Source organism: Juglans regia, chromosome 9, assembly GCF_001411555.2.
Source record: "Juglans regia cultivar Chandler chromosome 9, Walnut 2.0, whole genome shotgun sequence".
Lineage (NCBI taxonomy): Eukaryota > Viridiplantae > Streptophyta > Magnoliopsida > Fagales > Juglandaceae > Juglans > Juglans regia.
In genome coordinates this window covers 22,220,894-22,246,037 of record NC_049909.1, presented here as the reverse complement: position 1 = coordinate 22,246,037, position 25,144 = coordinate 22,220,894, and the positions used below count along the sequence as shown (strand labels likewise).

Here is a 25,144-nt window from a genome sequence, read left to right as displayed (position 1 = left end):
AGAGGAGTTAAGGAACCAAACAAACCCTTAAGTCTGCGATTTTTTTTTAAATTTTGGATTATTTATTTATCTATTTACTAGAATTGAAACATGTTTTTGAACCCTAGATTAGCTGTGTGAATGGACGAAATGGGATTACCAGAATATTATTATCCGATATATATAATAATAAGAGTAGTGATAGACTTACTACTCTATTATTATCAATTTACTATTCAAATATATTTCTAATTTTTTTTATTATTTTCTTTTAAGTATTTTTTTAACATCTTTAATCACTATAAAAAAATTAAAAATATATATAATTTTATTAATATTTACTTTCTTAATTATTAAATAAAATTAAAAATTAAAAAAATCAAATGAAAAATAATAATAAATGAATAATATTATAGTACTAACTCTATCATTATACTTTTACAATAATAAATTGTAGCCGGAGAAACTTTTGGAAGCCAGCTGTCACTCATACCATCTAAAGTCAAACATCCTAATCTACGTCTGAAAGATTATAAGATCCCACGGGTGCCCACGTGTCATCACTCCACCTCACAAAATCGTTGACAATTTGATCCAAGGGTCACATTCTTCTGGATTGTCATAGGTTCGGCCATTCAATTAACTACGGTTTAATTGAAATAACGTATTATTTAAATAATGTATATCTCAATCCAAATTAACTACTGTTTAAAAAAAATGCAATAAATTATAAAGTGTTTGGGTGCAGAACACGAAATAGCGTTACTGTACCTTTGAAAAGTAAAGAGTTGCATTAAAACGGCATCTAAAGCTACCTTCTCTATGTCTTTGACTAACAACAATGCAACGTAGACCGAAGTAGATTACGATGAGGGGCGAAGGGACGAGCAACTCAGTCGTACATATAACTTATAAGCAACGTCAAATTATTAATTTATTTTTATAAAATTTTATTATTACGGTAATATTTCTTATATTTTAATCTATTAAATATATTGTTAATTTAAAAATCTACTACATAAATTAATTGAGTAGTGCTATTTAAAATTATTTACATCACACACTATTCATATAATATAATTTAATAAAAAATATAATAAATCTTATATTCTAAATAAAATTTAATAAAAAATTTAATTTTTAAAAATTTTATTCAACTTTTATCTTATTTCGATTCACTATCCAAACCTCTTCTAATTATAATATGTTTAACTTGTCCTTATTGGGGGTTTCTAGAGCACACACGAGTTGAATTAAGTACATATTTGACTTCGAATTGGAAAAAAGGGGATAATTCCTTACAATTTCTAAACAAAATAATTAATATTGTGGTGGGACAAGAGGAAGATTATAAATAAGTTGGCTTGGCCAGCCCTACTAATTAATTCTACTTAATTTCAAAGGAAACTGATCCTCAGAAACGAAATTCCAAGGTGTTAGCTAGCTACCAATGCGGTCCCAAGGAATTGATAGATAGTCTGATATATAGGAGGCTATATAATATATATATATATATATATATTATTGAAGGGAACATAAATTAATTAAGAGCCGTACTATAATACCTTAAATTTCTAAAGATCAACAACAAAATAATAACCATATATAATATATACATACTAGGAGAGCTACTATAATACCCTTATCATGCATTGTTTTATATTTACTTTTTAATGATATATTACGATATATTATGTTATTTGAACACGTGCTAGCTAGGTTAATTGATCACCATATTAAAAAAAAAAAAAGATCTATTTCATGCCAAGGTTGAAAAGATCTCAAAATGATCGTATAATAATTTTAAAAAGTGTAAGTTTCGTTTTTTTTTTTTTTTTTGAAAAAAAATAGAGTCTATCATAAAAAATAGATTTTTTTTAAAAAAATTATCAATTTTTAAAAAAAAATAGTTTACAAGACTTGTACGCTCTAGAATTATACAAATCACTACCCTATATATATTATAACCTAAGTTTAATATATAGCTAGCTAGCACCGTACCGTTGATGTATATAAGTTTGAAATAAATATTCTTTTTTTCTCCCTTCATCTAGAATAAATGATTCTTGGTTACTTTGTTACTTCAAGTACTTCAAGATAGACACGCTATTGAATTCTCAAATAATTAATTAACAAGTGAATGTATGCCAAAAAAAGAAAAATTGAAACGATAAACATATTATTCAGTATTAATATTACTTCTAAACAAGGGTTGATTAATTAGAATTGTTACGATATTCTAGTATGAAAAGTTTACTCGTAGAACTCAACATTCTCATAATTGATATATTTTTATGATAACATTTATTATTTCTGACAACTCAACGTACATTTAAAGAAACAACATTAGCTAGGAAAATAAGATTTGAGGAAACAAACAAACTAAACTAAACCAAGGACATATAAATTCATTACAAGAAAAATAAATATTTATGACGTTTATTTGTTATAAAATTGACTATTTGTATTAGAATATACTCATTTAAATAAGAAATAACTGTCAATAAATAAATAATTTTCTTATAATTAAATGATAATAATGAAAAAAATAAATCCTTGCAGAACTTAAGGAAAATGAGTTTTCTTCAATTTTCTTGTTGCCTCTATATTGAGAGAAAAACTATTGGAGTATAGGCCGGGGACAAAAAGAAAATACAATTAGTAAAATACTTATATATCATAATTTAATTTTGAATCTTGTAAATTAAATTTTATTATTTAAAAGACGTATGTGTTATGCTCTAAACATTAACTTGAGAAGATAATAACTCAAAAGAAAGTACATAAGTAAATGCATATCTTAGTATTTGATTTTCACTAGAGAGTGCATATATATTATTTTAAATAAAATTTGATTAATATAGATAAAAATTCTGCCGTTGGCAAGTCAAAATTATCGATGTGAATTCCACAAATCTACCGGTCTACACATGTTAGTAGTACTACTGATATTTTGATAATTAATTTACACACCATTATAATTTATTGAGAAGTGCTATACGGCATCTACTGTAGTGGTGCACACAATGCACATACTATGTGGATGTCTCTCATCCAATTGTTTTTTTTTATCTTCCTTTGGCTTCTCTCTCTCATCTCTCTCTCACCAACGTCTCTCTCCCATCTCTCTCTCATCAACTCTCTCTCATCATCTCCGCTCTCTCTCTCGTCTAGCTCTCTCTCTCTCTCATCTCTCGTCTCGGTCTCTCTCATCTCTGCTCTCGCTCTCTTTCTCATCTCTGCTCTCTCTCTCGTCTCGCTCTCTCTCTCATCTCTGCTCTCGCTCTCTCTCTCTCATCTCTGCTCTCTCTCTCGTCTCGCTCTGCTCTCTCTCATCTTTGCTCTCGCTCTCTCTCTCTCATCTCTACTCTCTCTCTCTCTCGTCTTGCTCTCTCTCTCATCTCTGCTCTCTTTCTCTCGTCTCGCTCTCTCTCTCATCTCCACTCTCTCTCTCTAATCTCTGCTGTCGCTCTCTCTCTCCTCTCTGCTCTCTCTCTCGTTTTCCCTCTTAACCATGTGGTGTATATTTTGACACCTAATTTGTGCAAAATTGACTTCAATAAACAGTGGCTTCTATATATAATATTTCTCAATTATATTTCTAATTTATTTCATTGAAAGGTCAATATTGTAAAAGCATTAAATTTTACTACGCGTTAGCGATACATTGAACGCCTGTGTGTGTATATAAAAATAACCCCACCCTATTCACCATTCACCAACCTCAACCATTCCATTTCTTCACGATTCAACGTCTCTCTGAGTCTGCGTGTCTGTTCCCCTCTCTTCCATAAGAGTTCGGTTCAAGGTTTTTGATTCAGAGACCCTTTTCTTGTTCTCTTTCTAAACGAGGTATGATTGTTTTCTTGTTCTCTTTCTAAACGATTCTTTTGGTTTGCTTATTTGATTGCAGTGGTTTTAGTAAACAATGGATTTTCTTTGTTGTTTTCGGATTTTATTTTTGAAAACGATGTCCAGTCCCGGACTTCGTTTCCTAAATCAATCCTTTGGGAGTTTTTCTGTGTATATATAATATGTTCTATATGATGGGGAGTTTATTTTGTGCTCAGTTTTCTTGTGAGAAAAGTTATCTCTTTGGATCCTAAATTTTATGCTTAATTTTTCTGGTAATATTCATCGATTGAAACAAGAAGGGCTGTACATGTTTTCGAGGGATTGAGGGTCAGTGTATTGCAATATTTTCTCTCGTTGTCATTAGGCCGAGGTGAAGTTGAGGGACAGGAAACAAGAAAATATTCTTACCCATAATGATATATTTTCCTCGATGAAGTGGAGACAAACGTTGAACTGCTGAACTTTCAGTTTATCTTTTTGGGTTTTAGAAAACTGCGAAGGGAGACGGTAGGATCTACTTATCAAGAGGATCCTCCTTTCGTTTCGTAGCCCAAAAAAAAAAAAAAATACAGAGGGGTTGGTCCATCTTCCTTTTCTATTTGACTTAATGGAGAGATGAATATATTATATAGGCCATAGTTTGATCAGTCTGTAATTATCTTAGCTTAAATGTATAAAATAAGTTTGAATCATAGGATCGAATAAGTGTTTTCAATTTTGATGATATCTTTTATTCGCCCAGTCTGGCGTTTGTAAATCAGATACTTCGGATTTTGTGGTGTTGTAGAAATATCCACATGAGCGGAATGAATTGAATTATTAAGAAGACCCGGTCTTTCCAATGAAAGAGAGGTTTTTCAGTTGTCCACTGCCAGAATCCTGGAATTGATGCGCGTCTGTAAATTGTAATAGATATTTCTAAAGCTCAGTGCTCCTCGGATATTATAGGTGCCAGATAGAAAAGGAGTGCTAGGTTGCAGGGGGGCCTAGCGTGGATTATGCTGCTGGAATAACAGACATAATTCTCTCTTTTACTTCCTAAATGTGATGATGATAGGCAAGAGTCCATATTTCATATTCTTCTTAGCCGTGATTCTGGGGTTTTTGAAGCATGCTTTTTGCTCTTCCTTCATCTGTTTGCAGCCAGTCTGGCTGTTTGACATTCCCTTTTCTCTTGTCATTTGATGATTGCCACTAACTTAACCGTAGATTATTTGATCTTGGCCTCTCCCTTGGTTCCTATTCATTCGTTCTTTTATACATTCTGATCTGTTATTGATGAGTTTCTATGGATATTTCTGCATCCAGTATCATCCTAACGAGACCTCATTTTGTAACAGAGTAAATAGCTATGGAACACAATTTCTTTGAGCCTGAGTTACATTTCGAATCAGCTGGAGATGTTTCTTTTCATCAGACATGGAAATCCATTTCTGCCCCAACATCAGTCCCAGACAATGAAGATGGCTGCTTTGATTGCAACATATGCTTAGATTCAGCACATGAACCTGTGGTCACTCTCTGCGGTCACTTGTACTGCTGGCCATGCATTTACAAGTGGCTTCATGTACAAATCTCCGCAGATGACCCAGATCCGCATCGGAAGTGCCCCGTTTGTAAAGCTAACATCTCACCGACATCGTTGGTCCCCCTGTATGGCCGGGGCTCCTCCCCTCCAGATTCTACTGGCAAGAAACCCAACTCGGGCCTTGTCATACCCCACAGACCAGCTCCTTTCGGATTGAACACTCTTACTTCTGCTACAAACTCTACTTTGGATTCCAGCCACCAACTTCACCCAAATTATTTTCAGTCACAGTCACAGTCATTTCATCACCAGCAATACTTTCCTCACATGTATGGAGGTTTAGCTGCAGATGCATCAACTTTTCTTGGGGGTGAAGCGATGGCTCGTTTATTTAGTCCAACAATTGGCATGTTTGGGGAGATGGTATACGCGAGGATGTTTGGGAGCTCAAATATAAGTGTATACCCTTATCGTTATCCGGGTTCCCATCCTCGCACAGGGATTGGCAGTACTAGGATGAGAAGGCAGGAAATGCAGCTTGACAAGTCTCTTAATCGACTTTCCATTTTTCTCTTCTGTTTCATAATCTTGTGTTTTCTCCTTTTCTGATCACGTTTCCTTTCTGGCTTTGGCCTTTATAGTCGCCGGAAGATGTAACATTATGTGCCGTAGATCATCTTCTTTTTTTTTCTTTTTTGTGTATAGTATTATGTGACATTTTTTTAGCTGGATTTATGATGAATTATTGGTATGGATGTATCTGCCGCTTACGATCACCAGTGGAGCCAGGAATTTGATTGGATTGGGATTGCACTTTAAAGGAACTTGTGCCATATGAGCTTGTCAGATGGTACTGTTTTAACTACCTCCGTTGAAATTCACAAATCTGCCGTTGATTATTTTCAAAATTTTCTGGGTCAGTCTGGCACTCGTGTTTTACCTAACCTGGTCTTCGCTATTATTATTATTGGAGTAATATTATATATAAATCTTAAATAGATAAATTTTATACAAATTTTTTATAAAAAAATAAATCTTATTAATAAAGAATAATTTTTTTATATTTTTTAAAGATGAGGTCAACCTTTTTATAAGGATTTGTATGAGATTTGTCTATTTGAGATTTATACAAATAATTTCTCATTACCAATGAGGAGAACCAGGTCATTGGCAGAGTCCCTACCATAAAGGATGTTAAGGATGCCTTCTTTACCATTTCCATTGAAAGTAGCCCCGGGCCAGATGGCTTCGGCTCTGGTTTCTTCAGAGTCTGTTGGGGTCTGGTCAAAGATGATCTTCTTGCTACCACTCATAATTTCTTCCAGAACCATTTTTTTCCTAGGTGCTATACTGCTTCTGCTATTGTGTTAATTCCCAAGATGGACAAGCCTACGAGCTTCGACAAATTTAGACCTATTAGTCTCTGTTTAGTGATTTATAAGATTTATTCTAAAATTATTGTGGCTCGCCTGACTAATTTGCTCCTTAAAATGATATCGCAGGAACAATGAGCTTTTATCTCAGGTCACAGTATTTTTGAAAACATCGACAGGGGAAACGTGTTGATTAAACTTGATATGTCAAAGGCTTATGATCGAGTAGATTGGAAGTTTCTATTACACGTTTTGAACAAGTTTGGTTTCTCTCCTCATGTTTGTGATTTGATCAATGCTTGTATTTCATCCTCGTGGTATTCGATCATTATGCAAGAAGTTCTCTCCCGTCTCATTAAGAAATATTTTGAGGCAGGAAAAATCAGATGTTTTACTCAAGCCAGAGGGACCCCCTTTATTTCCCATCTTATGTATGCCGATGATATCGTTATATTTGCAAATTGTGATAAGAAATCTATCCGAGGGTTGATGGAGGCCTTAAACAAGTATGAGGTCTGGACAGGACAGGTCCTCAACAAAGAGAAAAGTTTCATCTTCTTTTCAAAGAGAATTCCGGGTTACAGGAAACATTCCCTACTCAGACTCACTGGTTTCACTGAGGGTCATTTTCCATTTTAGTACTTGGGGTTGCCCATAGTGGATGGTAGGTTGAAGACTTCTGATTTTGGGGCTTTGCTGGGTAAAGTAAAAAATAAGATTGCGGGCTGGAAGATGAAATTTCTCTCTGGTGGTGGGATAGTTATTCTCTTGCACCACGTTTTAGCTAGTATGACCACTCATCTTCTAGCGGTGCTAGAGGTTCCTAAAATGGTGATTACTAGTCTGAACAAGCTCCTGAGCTCCTTTTTTTGGGATGAGTCTGAAGGCAAAAGTCATAGGAAATAGATTTCTTAGAATAATATCTACACCTTACTAATGAGGGTGGGTTGGGGATTATGGAATTTAAGGATGTTCAGAGAGCCTTACACATGAAGTTTGCTTGGAATCTTATCAAGGGTAAGTCTCTTTGGGCGGATTTTTTCAAAGGCAAATATTTCAAAGGAACTCACTTATCGCTGCTAGAGCCCTCTAAAGGGACTCGTTTTTAGAAATCAATTGTCTGCAGTATCCCGAAGGTCCTTAATCGCTCCAAATGCGTTGTAAGAGAGGGAAACATCTCCTTTCAGTATGAAAATTGGGATACAAGAGGTCCCCTCAATAGTCACCTTCCTGTGACTGCTCAGCCTTCGCTAAGATTAAGGATTGTTGTATTGAAAATGGGTGGGATACGTCTCTCTTGAATAACTTAGTGGGTCATTAGAAGGCTAGTGAGTTGTACGAATACTTGGCTAGACGGAAAGAGGGCAATGAAGTACTGGTTTGGTTGAGAGATATGAAGGGTACATTTACTACCAAGAGTGCCTGGAATTGCATTAGGGTTTGGGCTCCTCCTTTACCTTGGGCCCAGTGGATTTGGCACGCCAATCATGCTAAGAAAATTTCCATCATGAAGTGGAAGGCCACTGATAATTGCCTGAGTGTTGATGAAAAGATTAAGATGGTGGGTATTTCGATTGCTTCAAAATGTAACTGCTGCCAAGAGGACCATACTGAGGACTTGAATCATGTCCTCTGCACGGAGGACCTTCCCCGAAATGTCTGGCGGTTAGCAGCTAATCAAGTTGGGGTCCACATGCCTTCATTCCTCACTTGGAAGGAACAGACAAATTTCTGGTTTCGCCGTGCGGGTAGCTCTTCCCAGATACGTATTATTCTAGGTCTTATTCCCTCTATTATCTCTTGGGAACTTTGGGAGAGACGTTGTAAAGCTCAGTATGAGGACAAGGGTCATACGGCTCAGTCGGTCTGGTACGCTTCTAAAGTATGGTTTTGTTGTATCATGGAACATATTCTGAAAATTTCCTCTGTATCCAACAAGGACATTGATATTTTAAATAGACTAGAGATTCTGGTTTTGTCTCCCAAGTCGCAAAGGGTTAGGATGATAAGATGGACCCGACCCCAACAGGGCTGGGTAAAGCTCAACATTGACGGTAGTAGTCTTGGAAATCCAAGCTTTTCTGGCGTCGGGGGTGTTATTCGGGATGCTAATGGTAATCTCCTCCTGGCTTATTCGATATCTCTGGGTCAGAGTACTAATAACTTTGCCGAACTCAGTAGCCTTTTGGAAGGAATTCGTAGATGTTATACCCTCTGGCTTCAGCGTGTTGAAATTGAAACAGATTCTCAATTGCTGGTAAATTGGATCACTAAGGGTGACTGTCATACCTGATACTTAGAAGACTACTGGGATGATCTTCAAGATTACCTGAATAGGTTGGATTATATTGTGAATCATATCTTTTGTGAAGGAAATACTGTGGCTAACTTCCTAGCAAAATGTGGGGCTGAGAGCTTGAACTCAAAATGGTCTGACAATCATACCTGGCCTAGTCGATTAAGAGGTCTTCTTCGCATAGACAAATAGGGTTTACCACATTTGCAGGTCCAATAAGGTTTGTACCAGGTAAATCATTTTTTGGATTGTTTTATGTTCTTGTTTCTCTGTTTTGGTTTTGTTTCTCCCTTATAGGTTTCCATGTACTTGGTGTGTCTTATTGAAAATAGTGTTGTTATTTTAATTAGTGTTGTCCTTTGGACTGGTTTTTGACGCCTAGGTTTTGAATTTTATGTAATCACCAGGTGTTGGGATGTAACCACGATTTTTTTCCGCCACAAGTGAGGGCAATCAATAAATTTGGGATACCATCCTTAAAAAAAAAAGGCTAGAGGAACAGACACATGTTCCTAAACATTCGCACTCTCCCTGCCTGCCTTGTGAAAACACAAATGGAATGTGCAAGTTACCAATATATATACATAAATTCAATGTGACCAACCCAAGAAATTTGACTAAATTACAATAATAATAATATTATTATTATTACTAAACTCGACACCCATGAAATTCGACTATATTATTATATAATTGAGCATTAAAATAATTTTTTTAATATTCAAATATGACGGCAGTAATTCATTGGTGATGCCGTAGTCTTTGATGGATTTGTATCGTTATATTAATAGAGAGATTGATTTGATCAAAGTTAACAGTTCAAAATTAAATCTCAAGAATTAGTCTATTAATGGGGGATCTCTAGAGTTCCAAGGGCCTCAACCCTTGTCCAGAAAATAAGATCAATGAAAGAGACCCTTCTCGGTTGGTATCATTCCCTGTTACTCGCCTTACAGTCTCTATAGCAACATTGGAGATTTTACATTCCCTGATTAAATCTCTAAGCACTCGTTTGGTTTTTGACTGTACTCACCTTATAATCTCTATAGCAATCTGAGTTCGGTTCAGATTTAGACTTATTCTAATATCTAAACACCCAACTCTCAATTTATTAAACTTCTCTCAACTCAAAACTTCTTTACACGTGTGATCAACAATTTTTTTCAACTAAACACATATTTACATGTGAGACCTATAACATTTTTCAACTTTTCAAAAATACATCTAAACTCATCTTAACATACAAACACATCTAAACTCATATTAGGTGGATCCCACAAAACTCGCTTCACCATCTCAACTCATTATTATTCATAAAGAACTCAACTCATCTCAACATCCAAATGCAGTCTTAATCAGCTTAGTTTTAAATTGAAAAAATAAGTGTTAGAGTTACAAAAATATTTCATAAAAGTTAACTTATAAACTAATGCGACTTTATATGATATGTTATATATACTTTACAATAAAAATAATTTTGATTTGTTTTAATGAAATCCCTTTGCAGCTAAAGATTTAGGTTCAGTTTGAATTGAGAAACCATCTCAACTCATTTCATCTCATCATTATAATTTTTTCAAAATTTCACATAAAATACAATAAACAATTCAACATTTTCAAATCTCAAAATAATAATAATATTAAAAAATAATATTTTAATAATATTTTATTCAACTTTTAACTTTTATATAATGAGAAATGATTTATACAAATTTTAAATAGACAAACTCATGCAAGCCCTTGTAAAAAAGTAGACTCCACCTGAAAATAATATAAAAAAAACTATTCTTTATTTGTATGATTCACTTTTTTACAAAAAAACTTGTATAAAATTTATCTATTTAGAACTTATATATAACATTACTCTTATATAAAATCATCCCATCTTAATCTAAGCTATCGCCTAACTTGCCACTGAAAACTACGACGGGAAAAAATGGACCGCCAGGTAACGAGCGATGCTCAAAATTAGAATCTGATCATATATTATAATGCCACATCGATTCTGCCCATTCAAACAGGCCCATCATGCAGTACTCCAAATTCCAACCGTTGAGAGCATTTCCCCGGGAAAACATCCAACGTGAATTGAAACTAAAATTCCAAGCACTCTCCACAAATGATCGCTCTCGCCATCTCATTTCACACAAACCCTTCTCTCCCCTTGCCAATATTCTTGATCCTCATAGCCCAAAGAGCGCGAAATCTGCAACTTTCACAAGAAGATCCGAATTCCGTTTACCAGGAAGAGCCGAAACGACTCGCTTTGTGCACTCAGTCGCTGATTCTGATCAACCCAGCGAGTTTCGACGAGACCCAGATCACCAATCAACTATTTTTGTTCAAAATCTACTCAAGTTTCGAAGGGACAAGCCGGCGGAGGAGATTGAGCGTGCTCTCGATCTATGCGAGCTCACGCTGAGCGAGGATTTGGTGCTGAACGTACTTCAGCGGCATCGTTCGGATTGGAGACCAGCGTATGTATTTTTCGAGTGGGTTTGTAAAAGAGGAAGAGAAGGAAGTGCTTACTCACCTGGGTCGGTTGTTTACAATGAGGTTCTTGATATTCTTGGGAAATTGCGGCGTTTTGAGGAGCTTGTCAAAGTGCTCGACGAAATGTCGAGCAGAAAGGGCCTTGTCAATGAAGAGACCTATGGGATTTTGATCAATAGATTTGCGGCTGCTCATAAGGTGGAGGACGCAATTGGTGTATTCAATAGGAGGAAAGAGTTTGGATTAGACAGTGATTTGGTTCCATTTCAGAGGCTTTTAATGTGGTTATGCCGGTATAAGCATGTGGAGGCTGCGGAAACTTTATTTCATTCAAAGCGATACGAGTTTGGTTGCGATATCAAGACCTGGAATATCATTCTCAACGGCTGGTGCGTGTTGGGGAATGTTTACGAGGCAAAAAGGTTTTGGAATGAAATAATTGCATCTAAATGTCGGCCGGATTTGTTCACGCACGGGACTTTCATAAACGCTCTGACAAAGAAGGGGAAATTGGGCACCGCGATCAAGTTGTTCCGAGCTATGCGGGAGAATGGTTTGAACCCAGATGTAGTGATCTGCAATTGTATCATTTATGCGCTTTGTTTCAAGAAGAGGATCCCTGAAGCTTTGGAAGTTTTTGAGGAAATGAAGGAGCGGGGCTGTCTACCAAATGCGGCGACTTACAACTCGCTAATCAAGCACCTCTGTAAGATAAGGAGGATGGAAAAGGTATACGAGCTTTTGGAAGAAATGGAACAGAAGAAGGGCAGTTGTTTGCCAACTGATAAAACCTGGAATTACTTGCTCAAGTCCTTGAAGAAACCAGAGGAAGTTCCAGAGCTTATGGAAAGGATGGAGAGAAATGGGTGTCAGATGACTTGTGACACATACAATTTGATGTTGAAGTTGTATATGGATTGGGATGATGAGGCAAGAGTAAGATATACATGGGAGGAGATGGAGAGAAACGGGATGGGACATGACCGTCGATCTTATACTATTATGATCCATGGCTTCTATGACAAGGGGAGAATACGAGATGCGCTGCGTTTTTTCAGGCAGATGATATCGAAGGGAATGGTGCCAGAGCCAAGGACCAATATATTTGTCGATGACATGAACGACAAGTTGAAAATGAGAGCAGGCGAACAAGTGGAAATTTCAGCAGAGGTGGATGGCAGCTCATAGAGAGATAGAGAAGGTAATGCTTCCTCCAACTTTGAAAGTTGAACTAAGCTTGTAAATCCCTTACTTAGAACGGAACATCAAAATTATTACAAGAATTTTGGATATGGTAAAGTTCTCACTTTTTATTTGTCTTGTTAATTCCTCATTATTTTTCTCAGCAACCAAACGAGGAGTTGATTCTGCATTTACCTTTAGAGAAGCATTGCGCGATAGGTTTTTGTAGAAACTGAGCGACCTGAATGTACTTGTCATCTTAACTGATTTGAAGAAGAAGAAAAAGAAGATGCACTAAAAAGTGAAAGAGAATTGCTCAGCTTTGAGGGGAGGGTCAAACAAGCTAACAATAGGGTTGCCATCTCTGTCTCTCTTGCTTGGTTTTTATCCATGGGAGGAATCCGGTCAGGGGGTATGCTAAACTTAATATAAACTGGTGCAGCCTTGGCACTCCAGGGGGAAGTGGAGGGGGAGAAGTGATTTGGGATGAACAAGGAAACCTGGTGGGGGCTTTCTCAGCTTACCATGGAGAAGGGACAAATACAAAGGCGGAATTCCAAGCCCTTAGGGATGGCTTGAGCTTTAGGGGTGATCCAGGTTAACATACAAGTCTTACCTTCCATTTTTAAGAAATAGATGATAAAAGCTTGTATAGAGAGAAATACAAGGAACGAGGGAAGCTTCAATAGAAAAATATTGGAAGGGAAAAATACTTCGAATATGGACTTTTTCCCATCAAATAGTCAGGAATTCTTGATGGTATCTAGCTAGAACAACCTGTTCTTCAGCTTGAATACCTCGATTAAGCGCCAAAGAATTTCCTGCCCATCTCTACTTGGAACCCACATAAGTCCACTTTCACAGTATCGCAATAAATTATATATATTTGAAATAAAACCCATGCAGGGGTGGATTTCTACATTCCAAGTCTCCAACCACCTAGCAGGATGGCATGAACCATCATCCCTAGGGTGGTCGAGCCACCTCTTTTGGTGGTGAGAAGTTTTCTTTTGTCAATTTTCTTGTTTCTAAATAGATTATTATAAATAGTATGATGTATCTCAGTTTTCTTGAAAATAATAAAAGACTGGTGTTGAGGGTGTAGAAATAATAAGTATAGGCTTTATGTCACATTTTGACTGTAGAAATATTGCTGTAACAAACTATATACGAGACAGTATAATAGCAACACAAACTGATTAGGAAAAAAATAAAAATAAAAATAAAAACAACACAAACAACATCCCGTCTAAATTTGGGTCCAAGCCCGCCCAAAAGTTTGGGTACCATTGGGCCCAATCGACAAGTTTACCATTGCTCTATTTAAACAACCCATGAAGTATTCAACTTTGCAAAGCAATCCTTTACATTCCACATTTGTCAATTCACTAAGATATTGCTTTTTATTTTACTTATATCCACTTTTTTTTTTTTATATTGCACTCACATTAAATACTTGGGAAAACGAGACTAATAAATAAATAAAATAAAATATCTCAAAACTATTAAATGTACGACTTGGGGTTTAGTTAACAACATATTGACATAAAAGTTAGGAATTAGATTTACTTATTTTTAAGATGACATTATTTTTTTTTAAATTTCAATGGAGAAATGAAAGTTTAGAAGAGTTATTCATTTCTTAAATCAAATTATGTCGTATAAGTAATTTACTAGATATGTTCTACACAACAGCTTAAAAATATAATTTTTTATAAAAAAAAAAAAATTAGAAACAGCCCATAAATTGGAAAAAATAATTTCAATTTTTTTTTTTTTATAAGAAAAATGCTACTATACGGTCTCAATTATAGGGTGACAATAACAAAACTGTTTTGGTAATTGGATGTTCCTCTTCTGTGTTCAGTATGAAGTGTAATGGGAGCGTTTTCAACTTAAGGTTAAAGTCCAAAAAAAGTTGCACAAATAAGGGACACCCGCGTGCTGTGCCATAGCCATATGCACCGGGAGGAACCTACCAAAGTAGAGTCCCTGAGCAGAGACGAGATACCCCATAAAAAGGCAGAATAATGGAGGTATCCTGCTACTCATTTCCTTTCCTTGATGGAGTAGCTGTGTCTCTTTTATTTAGGCTTGATAATGTACGTACCAAGCTGCGTGCAATTAATATGTTGACTTGACTCTTTCCATCTCACAATCATTACGCACCTCCACCCACCAATCTCTCTGCTTGATCCCACGGTTCAAAACCAACTGAAATATACTATGATTACGATTTTATTCCCTTTTTTTTTTTTTTTTTAAATATTGACGATCCTAAAATAGACTTCTTCCCGTTCGGTTCTCTAAAAATGAATCATTTGACAGCTAGATCTATACATATGGCATCATCATGCCTACTTGATTTTATACTTTTAATTTCTTTTATTAGCGAAATATTAACTTATCCAAAATATATAAAAAAAAAAATAGTTGATATTGTGGCCTGTGTAAAGTTTTTAAATTGATTAATATTATATAAATTTTAAGATGTATAAATTTCGTATATTCATATTAAAAAAAATATATATATTTTTTATATAGATTCAAGATTTTTTCTCTTTTTTCAATAATAATACGTAGAATTTATGAATAAATCATGTTGGTTTTAAATTTGACTATTGTTAATTTGCTACTCATCATAAATTCTTCATTGCATTAAATTCGCGGGTATAGCAAGAATGATGCCTGAACATTGCAAACACTTTGAACCAGTGATGATCAGGAGATGTTAAAGGTATATGGTCTGATGATATAACACTTAAATCTCTAAAATGAAAGTTTTGAGTTCGACTCCCTTCCTAAATTTATAATAAAAAAAAAAAAAAGATGATTTGGAGCTGTATAAAGGCTTTGAAACAAAAGAAAGTTTCAATTTGCGAGCATCTAGTTTTCTAGATCAATCTGCAGGATATATAAAATTCGAACTGATTTTTGGAATTTCGTTTGGAAAAAAAAAAACACATTTTCAAAATCTTGATTAAAGGTCGTACGAGGAGAAAAAAATAGAACCAAAAATTTTTTAAAAAAAAAATTGTACGTGATATGTAATTGTCTGAAATATATATGTACGTACGTGCGTTGGCAAATATAGCGCGCGAGCATGACGTCCAACTAGCTAACTAGGAAAACGTAGACGCCCGCCCGTGTATATAACTATTCTATTATAATAAATGATTATTTCATTATAAATAATTATTTTTATTATTTTTTTTTCAATTTTTATTATTTTTTTGTTAAGTTTTTGTTTAATCAAAAGACTTTAATATTTTTTATCATTTGACATGTAACTTTCTTATATAATTTAATAAAATATTATATTTTATCAAAAAATTTTTAAAATCCTTGATCATTTGACGTATAACTCTTTTATAAAATTTAATGAAAAATTATATTTTTCCGAAAGATTTTTAATTGCCCTACGACGCACATGAATTGAGGTCTTTTGATCTTATTTTCCTCTTATTTTCAATTTTTTTAAAATAAAAAATTAATAATATTTTATTATTATATATAAAGAGTAAATAAAGAAAAATTCTATTTACAATTCCCACTTAGGGACTGTATGTACAGACCATTTATTAAATGAGAAAATGCATTATTTTAGGAGGGTTATTTTTGTAATTTTAAAATTTTTTAAATATAAAATTGCTTAGACTTGCATTGCAGTTCTCAAAAGGAGATTGTATATAGCATTGCTCGTAAATAACTAATCCAATATAAATACAAACCAATGCTCATATTTTGTTGAAATTTAGATTTTTTTTAATCTAAATTTTTTGTCCATCTTTAATATTGTATTTTTTTTTCCAGACAAATAAGTTACTGACTTTTTTACTTATTTTATTTATTTAAATCATTATGTCATGTGCACTCTGAGATTAACTCACCCGGGAGCATTTCCTAGTGTGTATATATATATATATATATATATTTAAAGAGAAAATATATTTACAATCGTAAATTATATAACTGTAACGTAATCACTTCAAAAAAATGGATAAAATATGAGATCTACATGAAAAAAAAAATTTAATTAATTAATTTTTTAATAATAGACTCTATTTTTTTAAAAATAATTACGTGACGTTTATGCATTTCACGATTGTATGTAAAATTACTTGTATTCTAATGTATATTTACCAAAAATAAGTTTATAAACAACTTCATCGATCGTCTCAGATGAACAACGTCCGCAGTGTGGACCTCCACTAATTTATTCTTCCCACTGTGGGAATCACGGGGATCGCATCTTCTTGTTTAATTTTCGTTTTGGAGACGGCCAACGTAATATTTACTCCTTAAAGTTAGGTTTTCTTACATGTATATAAATATATGCGCGCTGCAAGTACTCAATATCGATCAAAGAAATAAATGGGAGGCTGCAAACGAATAATGATTATAAATGTACACACCCATTTCTCTGAAGAACAGTTATTAGCAGTGTTCTACAACTTAAGAGGGGCCGACCGGGAGCCATATAACATATATATAGAACCAGCATGGAGAATCCGGGGGGGGGCCATGCACGGTCTCTGCCTGCAGGCTGCAGCCAGCGCCTCCTTCCGCCGCCACTGTTTGCAGGTCTCGTACCCGTATCTGATCATTGTTTGTAGTTAGCATGCATGGGGCGTCCATTAAACATGCAGTTAATACTCAGTGGTCTCGGACTCTCGAATATATATGTTTCTTAATAATAATAATAATAATAATAAAAGGAGTGAGAATTCCAAATTAATTAATATATCCAAAGTGCAAATTAATGATCAATGGCTGGGATATATATCTAGATTAATGCGTAGCATGAAGCTGGAGGGATTTTTAATATTTTTATTTTTTTGACAGTGGGTTTTTCGAGTTTCTTGTTTATTAACCCTAACTTAACTAGTGTCCGTGATAAAGTTTTACAGTATGGCATGTCAAGTCAATTATATGTAGGTTGTAAACAGATATAGTCCTAATTGCTCATGTTCTAATTCTCCGGCAATATTAGCCTAAAAAAGCAATGTCATTCGATTGTTATCAACATTAATTGCAAATTCAATGACTTCTTAAAAAGATAATACTCTAGCTACATATAGATCACAATAAAAGTAATCTTACATGCAAATTGATATTGCTAAATTTAATTAGTCAGATTTTAAGTTATTTTTATTGTAAAATGAATATAAAAAATGACTTGAAATTACGTCAATTTGTTAAATTCTTAGCGGCAATACCCCTCATTTATAAATAAGCCGGATTAATAGTACTACTCTTATAAAGAAACGACTGTTTAGGTGGTTGGCAATATATATAGTTTCATTCCCAACCCACGAAAAAAGTGGCTCTGGAATAATCAGATGGATCGTGTTTCTGTCCTACAAAACACCACAAGTTTTCATGGTTTATTAGCAGAAATAAATGGCATAGGCCGGTTCTCCATTTTTATCACTGATCTTGTATGAGGCACAAGAGGAGATATTATATACCACAACATTGTCACGATCAATAATAATTTCCTGCAGCTAAGGTAGTAGTAGCCCATGTTGTTGCATAGACTGGTCCATCGCCTAGTACCTTTTGATCTGTATCTAACACTCACATAAGACCATTGAATTTGTCCTTTCCACAAGCGGGGGCTGAAGACACAGTCCTCTCGAAAGGTCTTCCTTGCACTCCCCAGTCCCCCCTCCCATGTGGAAGTTAACTGTGATGCCGACGCTCCTTGACTCTATTCAACCGCCCATTAAATGTCGTGGAAAATGTTCCCTCTGGAAAAGGACCCCAAAAAAAACAAAAAATGCTCACAATTTTCTTAATTTCTCGCTTTACATATTGTATCAAGAGTTTAATGCAAAATATCGTAAAGTATAGTCATAAAAATAAGCAAGACAACCCGCCGTTGGAGAACTAATCTAGCTCCTTATTATTACAGTAAAAAAATTTCTTTTTTATTACTCATTATTCACCATCCACACCTCATACCTGAAAAATACACACATTCTATAAAAAGTTACAAGTGTGTGATGTGAATAATTGTTAATTTGTACCAAAACTATTAGAGTAATCACATTAAGCTCACGGTTGAATTGATTTGACTTTTTTGTTAGGAATGCATCAAGTATATTTATTCTAGAGTTCCATTTACTTAACTGAAATGAAAAGAATTAAATTCGGTGCATGAATTGATTCTCACCGTCTTTCCAATATATTTCCACATAAAATCTGAAATGTCTGAATCTGCAATGATATTTGAGCCTTATTAGATATAAGTAATTTGACACATCAAACTGTATATTGATATTGAAATAATTTTTTTATTGAAAAAAATATATATATATATATTAGAGAGAATAAAATATCTCTTATTTCATGAAAATTATTTTTATTTTTAATTTACAATATTTTATTATATAAATATCTTATATATAAGTATTGGTGCGTAATTTGACGTACAAACTCGCTTGCAAAGTACTGAGAAGAATCGACCGTTCATTTCTTTAAATCCATGCCGGATCTTCATAAATCTATCATGTGTCTTCTTAGTTACATGGTTTCCAAAGCGAATGCTTTAATTTTCTATTATATTTTAAGCTCGTTTTCGATATATACACCAACAAGCATCGGTCTAACATCTCAATCGAATCCACCACAGTACTTGAAAAACTGTCCTATATGCATTTATCCACATGAGGTGGTCAGAGTAATCGGGTGGATAATCCCACTTCACAACTATTATTAAATCGATAATATAGCAAAAAAATATATATTAAACTGAAAACACGAGTAGATATTAAGGAGACGTTAAGATTCGTAAATTATCTCAGCTCATCTCAATTCATCTTATTACTATTTATTACTATTCAATAATTTTAATTCACAAATCTCATTACTATTCACAACTCATCTCATTACTATTCACAATCCATCTCAATTCATCTCAACTCATCTTCGAATCCAAACGTCTCCTAAGAGTGATTTGTATTAAAAAATGGATTGAGATAGTGAATAGTAAAATAAAAGTTAAGTTATTTGTTATATTTTGTGTAAAAATTTAAAAAAATTATTTTAAAATTTAAAAAAATTAAATTATTTATTATATTTTATATGAATATTTAAAAAAATTATAATAATAAAATATACTGAGTTGTAGTGAATTTTAAATGAAAACGAGGTAAAAAAAAAAAAAAGTAGTTCAATTTATTACAAATATTAAACTAAAATGAAAGCACAGTAAAAAACAATGAGTTCACTTTACCAGGAAGTGAATCATTGCATTAGCAGAAGATAATAAGCTGTTTGATGGCGATCGAAAAGCGGCCTACACAATATCAAACCGACTTTAAAACAACAGTACTTAGAACAAGAGCTTCATTATCACTGTCTTCGGGCCCAGGTATGAAGAAATTAAACCTGAAACTTCTTTAGTAGGTCCACATGCAGTCAAGCTCAGTGGGACCCATTCCCGCTCTGCCACCACCGGTGCCATCGACCTTTAGGTCCTCCTGCATTGGCCATGTCCCAGACGAGCTGCAGAGGCCAGGTTCGGCGGAGCCTCCGTGGAACATAGGCGCCGCTCCCTGCGGGAAGAAGAACGGCAGCTGAAGGTTATCCTGCAAGGACCTCAGGCTCGGGAACGTCGAGACTCCAACGTTCGTCGGAAACCGCGCGAAGGGGTCGACGGAGGCAATTGCAGGCAGTGGTGGAGCGAGGTCGAAGCTAGGGTTGAAGTTGGTGGCAGCAGCGGAGGCGGCTGCTGCGGCTATGGTGGAGAAACAGGACACGTGCTCCCTTGCAATTGGGCTGTCGTACGAGCAGCGATCACGATCGGTGAGGTTGACGGAGGACGCGGCAGTGGCGGTGGCGTAGGGCGAGGAGTCAAGCAGCGGAGGGAGGGAGACCGAGGTAGGTGAGCTGGGCTCTGGGTACAAGGTAATACTAGCAGCAGAACAGATCAGGCGAGTCTTCTTCGATCCAACACTTCCTCCACCGCCGGATCCGCTCTTCTGAAACACCCGGGATATGACCCACTCATCCTGTTTGAAAGAAATTTGTGTAAATATCTCGCAGCAAACAATGCAGTGAAAAGGAAAAAGTTTCTAAGAGCAAAAGAAATTAATACAAAGATATAGAATATAATCAGAAACGTTAGGGCACAAAGTCGCCTGCTTTCAGTTCGTTTCCATATGTTTATATAAGTTTTAGATTGACTTAATCATAAATTTACTCGTTTGAATGCCTCGTTATAAAGATTCTAATTGAACATCTTACGCGTTAAGAAAATAAATAGTGAAATTCCATAGAAGCAAAGCTTCGGAATGGCACAGGAAATTTGTCTCAACAATTAAATGAGTGCAGAACCCATTCATATGTGATTTCATCCTCCACCCACCCTCTACCACCGATTTATGGAGAGAGAGAGAGAGAGAGCAACGGATTTCCTGTGAATCATCTTGTAATGCTATACAAGCGGATACAGAAGGACGAAGCGATCAAAGTTCCATGCATTAAAAAGTTTGTAGGCCGCGCCGAGTCGGGCATTTCTACTTTTGGATATGCGAAACGTTCTAAATTCCAGAATCAATGTAGACAGCAATGCTTTTAAGTTTATCCTGATGATGGAATCAATGCCATAAATTTTGTTCACAAACCAGCCGAAGTGAGAGTACGAAACATTAACTTAGGCCCAATGGCTCGAGTTTCTACTAATTACCATTCAAGTCGAAGCAGAAGGAAGTTGGAACGGAACTACGAACAACAACTTCCGAGGAGCGGGAGCATTCCGATCAATGGAACTATCAACTGAAAAACCTAACCTAACCTTATCAAACTTTACCTAAAAAAACCCATCCATAGATACATTGCCGTAAATAAAGCCTAAAATGGCGGAAAATAAAAAACTAAAGCCTAAGACCAACTCCTTCCACTCAGTACGTGATTTATTTAAAAAAAAAAACAATAATACGTAAAGGCTACAATAGTAATGAACCATTTGTGCTGGAAAGTGGAAAGTGCAAAACAATCTACGAACGCACTCAGAAAGCGAGAGAGAGAGAGAGAGAACCTTGGAACTCCTAGAGAGGTAATGGTAAGCAAATTTGCCTTCGAGTCGGTACTCATGCATGACCCAGTTACTCTTCTCTCCTTTAGGAGCTCTTCCTCGGTAGAAGACGAGCGTCTTCTTCATCCCCACGAGAGAACCAGTCTTGGTGCTGTAAATCTCCCTATCTTTCCCAGTAGCCTTCCAGTATCCAGCCTCAGTAGCCCTGTTAGTTCTAAGGCCAGTTGGGTACTTGCGGTCACGAAGGCTGAAGAAGTACCACTCTTTCTCTCCTATCTTTGCTTTCTCTGGAAAAAAAAAAAAAGAAAAACAATTTTTAGAGAAAAATATAAAATCTATCAAACTTGTGAATCTCGTTGGTGACCAGAAATGAGCTTTGAAAAAAAAGTAAATACCAGGTAGCTCCCATGGCTCGCACTTGTTGAGGTCAACTTCGGCAATGGCTCTGCCGGTGAAGTTGCTGTCCAAGACTTTCTTGAGGAGGTAGTATGTGATAAGTTCTTCATCAGTAGGGTGAAAGCGAAATCCAGGAGGCAAGTGATCAGCATCTGTGTTATCAAAATAGCCGTAGGACTCCATGGAAATCCAGCTAGAAGTCACAGGCGAAAAAGAAGCTTAATGAACAAAAAAAGCAAAAGCAACGAGTTTTATGCAGAACTTTAGAGACTGGCAAGGGTTATCAATAACGCAGGTCAGAATCTTGCTTCCAATCTTCAAGAATCTGTGAAAACCAATTCAGAGAACGACAAGGAGTTTGTGAACTCAAGAACAGAAGTCATAGTGGAGGGAGGAGAAAGAGGTTTGGTCTGGGTAGTTGTTAGTTTAACTCATAGGTGGGGTGGAGAAAGAGAGTGATCTTATATGGGTTTCATGGGGATTTTGATGAATCGGGTGGCAGGGAGAAAGGCGAAATAATAAGGGATGATATGGCTGGAAAATCTCTGTGTTTTCTCTGCCCTGTCCTTTCCTGTTACTCTGATCACTCTCTCTCTCTCTGCTGTTCTGCCAAGGTCCTTATCATGTCCATATAGCTAGAGAGAGAGAAGTAGAGAGAGAGAGGGGTGATGTATGTGTCTGAAGAGTGGCTCTGGGGTCTGGTTTGAGTATGCGTGCGTGCGTGAGAAAGTGTGCAGGTATTCCTCTGTCAGTGAAGAAAATGAAAGGGAGGGAACAGAAAGTATTTTACGAGAGAGGTCCTCTTGTGGTGGAAAGGAGGGGAGAGGGAAGATGGGGGAGAAAGATAAAACGAGAGACTTTCACCATGGATATCAATAAAGCTGTTTCAAATCTCCCCTTGTCAGCACAGTGCGTAATTAAATAATCAAATAGACAAGCCAAGCCAAGGGTTATCACACGCCATCTTCTTTCGGTACTTTCTCTCTCACACACACTCTCTCTCTCTCTCCGACACTGTTTCTCCATGAGATTCACTGATGATCGTCTTTGTTTTCGGGCATTTGTTCATTTGTTTGGATTCTGATGTCCTCCAGCCAAAGTTAAAAGAGCATGTATGGTTGCTGCAACCTACATCTAATAATACGATTTCACTTTTTTATCACTTTTCCAAGAACAGCTTTTGCCATTTACTTATATATATATATATGACATTTTTTTTATACTGAGGTACAGGCTTACAGCAACAGTTGGACGCATAAGACAAATAAGTTTCCCCAGGAAGAAGCTAAAAGCAAGGTGGATAAAAATTAAAAATTAAAAAAAAAAAAAACAAAGGAAAAAAAAAAAAAAAAGTTCACCAGCCCTCGTGTTGTAATCTTTTTGTATCCTTGTTGTTATTGGAATGGTTGGGGATCGTTGCTTGATGCAGTACCCTCATATATATTATTCTATTCTTCAATGCACACTACGTACGTACCCCTTATATATGTTTATATATGTATATTCACGTGCAAATTCGATGATATGTAGTGATCTTGTATTGAAAGGATTTCATTAATGTTCTACTGTGGAACTATTGCTTGATAATATTAATGTGCTATGAGACATATTTTTTATGTAAAGTGAGCAATGGAGAGGATGAAGCTATCTATTTACTGTATTGTTGCAGATGTTCTACCAATTCCTGGGGCAAAAAATAGGCAAACAGTCATGTAATTACTACAAATTAAAGGTTTTAAGACTCATGCATGTTTCTCATGTACTTGCATGTGCTGCATGTTGATCGTTCTGAGATGATGGTGTGAATATCGTGAGAAAGCAGAAGTTGATACAAATCTCACTCATCTTGTTGATCTAATTATTAAATGATCAATCGTAATCGGTTTCTGATTAAAAAATAAATCTGAATAGTTCCTTTTATAAGTAACAACAAAATAGCCAAGATAGCCATCATTTTCAAACTACATGTCAAAAGTAGCAAAATATTCTGTTCTCTGTAGAGGAAACAAAAGTCCATCATAATGAGTATCTTAACTCCATATTTTTGTCTTCTGATCCTTCTATACCCACGCAAAGATCAGCTGTTCCAAAAACAATTGAAAAAATGGGAAGGAAAAAGGGCTGTATTTGCATTATTTCTGCACTGCAAAAAAGGGTGTGAACGTAACCCAACCCTCAGCTATATGCCATGAAGATGAAAACACAGATGCCCAGAACGTAACACAATTGAAAACGATCGAAATACCGGATTGATTGGTTGTTGGAATCGATTTGTTGATTTTACACCCAAATGAACCATCACCCATTAAATTGATTAAGATTTCTTACTTTTTAGTAACATAAAAGACTGTGAATCCCAAAAAAAATGGGAGACAAAAGGTGGGGCTTCTTTCTGGTTTCTTTTACACGAATTCTAATACTGTGTGAGTTCAAATCATCTGGATTTCGACTGAGGAATAAATGATTAATTAAGCATATGTATATGTTTGTATTGAGCATTCCCATCCATCCATCCAATCCATTCCATCCATCACAATCAGTGAGAGATGAAGGGGGAGAGGGATTGATGCAATGAGATTTTGACACATCATGCTCGGATTTTGAGAGCACAGCTCCACTCTCAGGCTTTACATCTAATCATCTCTTCAATCTGCAATGCTACTGTCCGGGGGTCTCCCTCTTGTCGCTACCCTTCTTCTTTGCACCATCTCCTTCGCTACTCTCTTTAGCAGCATTTACCCAAAAAAGGCCAAAAGGTTACCTCCCACCATATCTTCTCTGGTTTTGGTCACATCTGCCTGGGCCTGCTAGGTTTCCCTTGACCCTTGGAAAAACGAAGCCTGTAATTTTCTGTATTGAGAATAAAAAGAAAATGAATGAACACATTGTTCCATGATTTTCACTCCTTCGTTTTGGTCTCATAACCTTTTGAAATATATTACTTTGCCTTTCAAGTTGTATCAGTCTAATAATTTTTTTATTTTTTATTTTTATTTAGT

General features: G+C 35.6%; 4 protein-coding genes across 5 annotated transcripts; 3 read left to right on the top strand and 1 right to left on the bottom strand.

Moving 5' to 3' along the window:
* The first annotated feature begins 3,688 nt into the window (after positions 1–3,688).
* On the top strand, positions 3,689–6,176 carry LOC108992714 (E3 ubiquitin-protein ligase RMA3-like). 2 transcript variants are annotated; one of them, XM_018967343.2, is made up of 2 exons: positions 3,689–3,831; positions 5,175–6,176. In XM_018967343.2, exon 2 carries the CDS (start codon positions 5,186–5,188, stop codon positions 5,969–5,971), a length of 786 nt encoding a protein of 261 aa, XP_018822888.1. In that variant the 5' UTR covers positions 3,689–3,831; positions 5,175–5,185; the 3' UTR covers positions 5,972–6,176. The 2 variants fall into 2 exon arrangements, with proteins under 2 accessions (XP_018822888.1, XP_035549662.1); XM_035693769.1 differs by lacking the exon at positions 3,689–3,831 and adding an exon at positions 3,841–3,863 and having other exon boundaries at positions 5,173–6,176.
* A 2,252-nt stretch (positions 6,177–8,428) lies between these two features.
* Positions 8,429–9,028, top strand: LOC118349441. The gene has a single exon (XM_035693876.1). The coding sequence runs from the start codon at positions 8,429–8,431 to the stop codon at positions 9,026–9,028; it is 600 nt and encodes a 199-aa protein (XP_035549769.1).
* A 2,031-nt stretch (positions 9,029–11,059) lies between these two features.
* On the top strand, positions 11,060–13,197 carry LOC108992707 (putative pentatricopeptide repeat-containing protein At3g15200). Its single transcript, XM_018967337.2, has 2 exons — positions 11,060–12,725; positions 12,871–13,197. The coding sequence occupies exon 1, from the start codon at positions 11,060–11,062 to the stop codon at positions 12,710–12,712; it is 1,653 nt and encodes a 550-aa protein (XP_018822882.1). The 3' UTR covers positions 12,713–12,725; positions 12,871–13,197.
* Positions 13,198–19,863: 6,666 nt separating this feature from the next.
* On the bottom strand, positions 19,864–23,218 carry LOC108992696 (protein CUP-SHAPED COTYLEDON 2-like). The gene is made up of 3 exons (XM_018967330.2): positions 22,145–23,218; positions 21,753–22,036; positions 19,864–20,724 (listed from the first exon to the last, which is right to left on the bottom strand). Exons 1-3 carry the CDS (start codon positions 22,326–22,328, stop codon positions 20,113–20,115), a joined length of 1,080 nt encoding a protein of 359 aa, XP_018822875.1. The 5' UTR covers positions 22,329–23,218; the 3' UTR covers positions 19,864–20,112.
* Between the last annotated feature and the right edge of the window lie 1,926 nt (positions 23,219–25,144).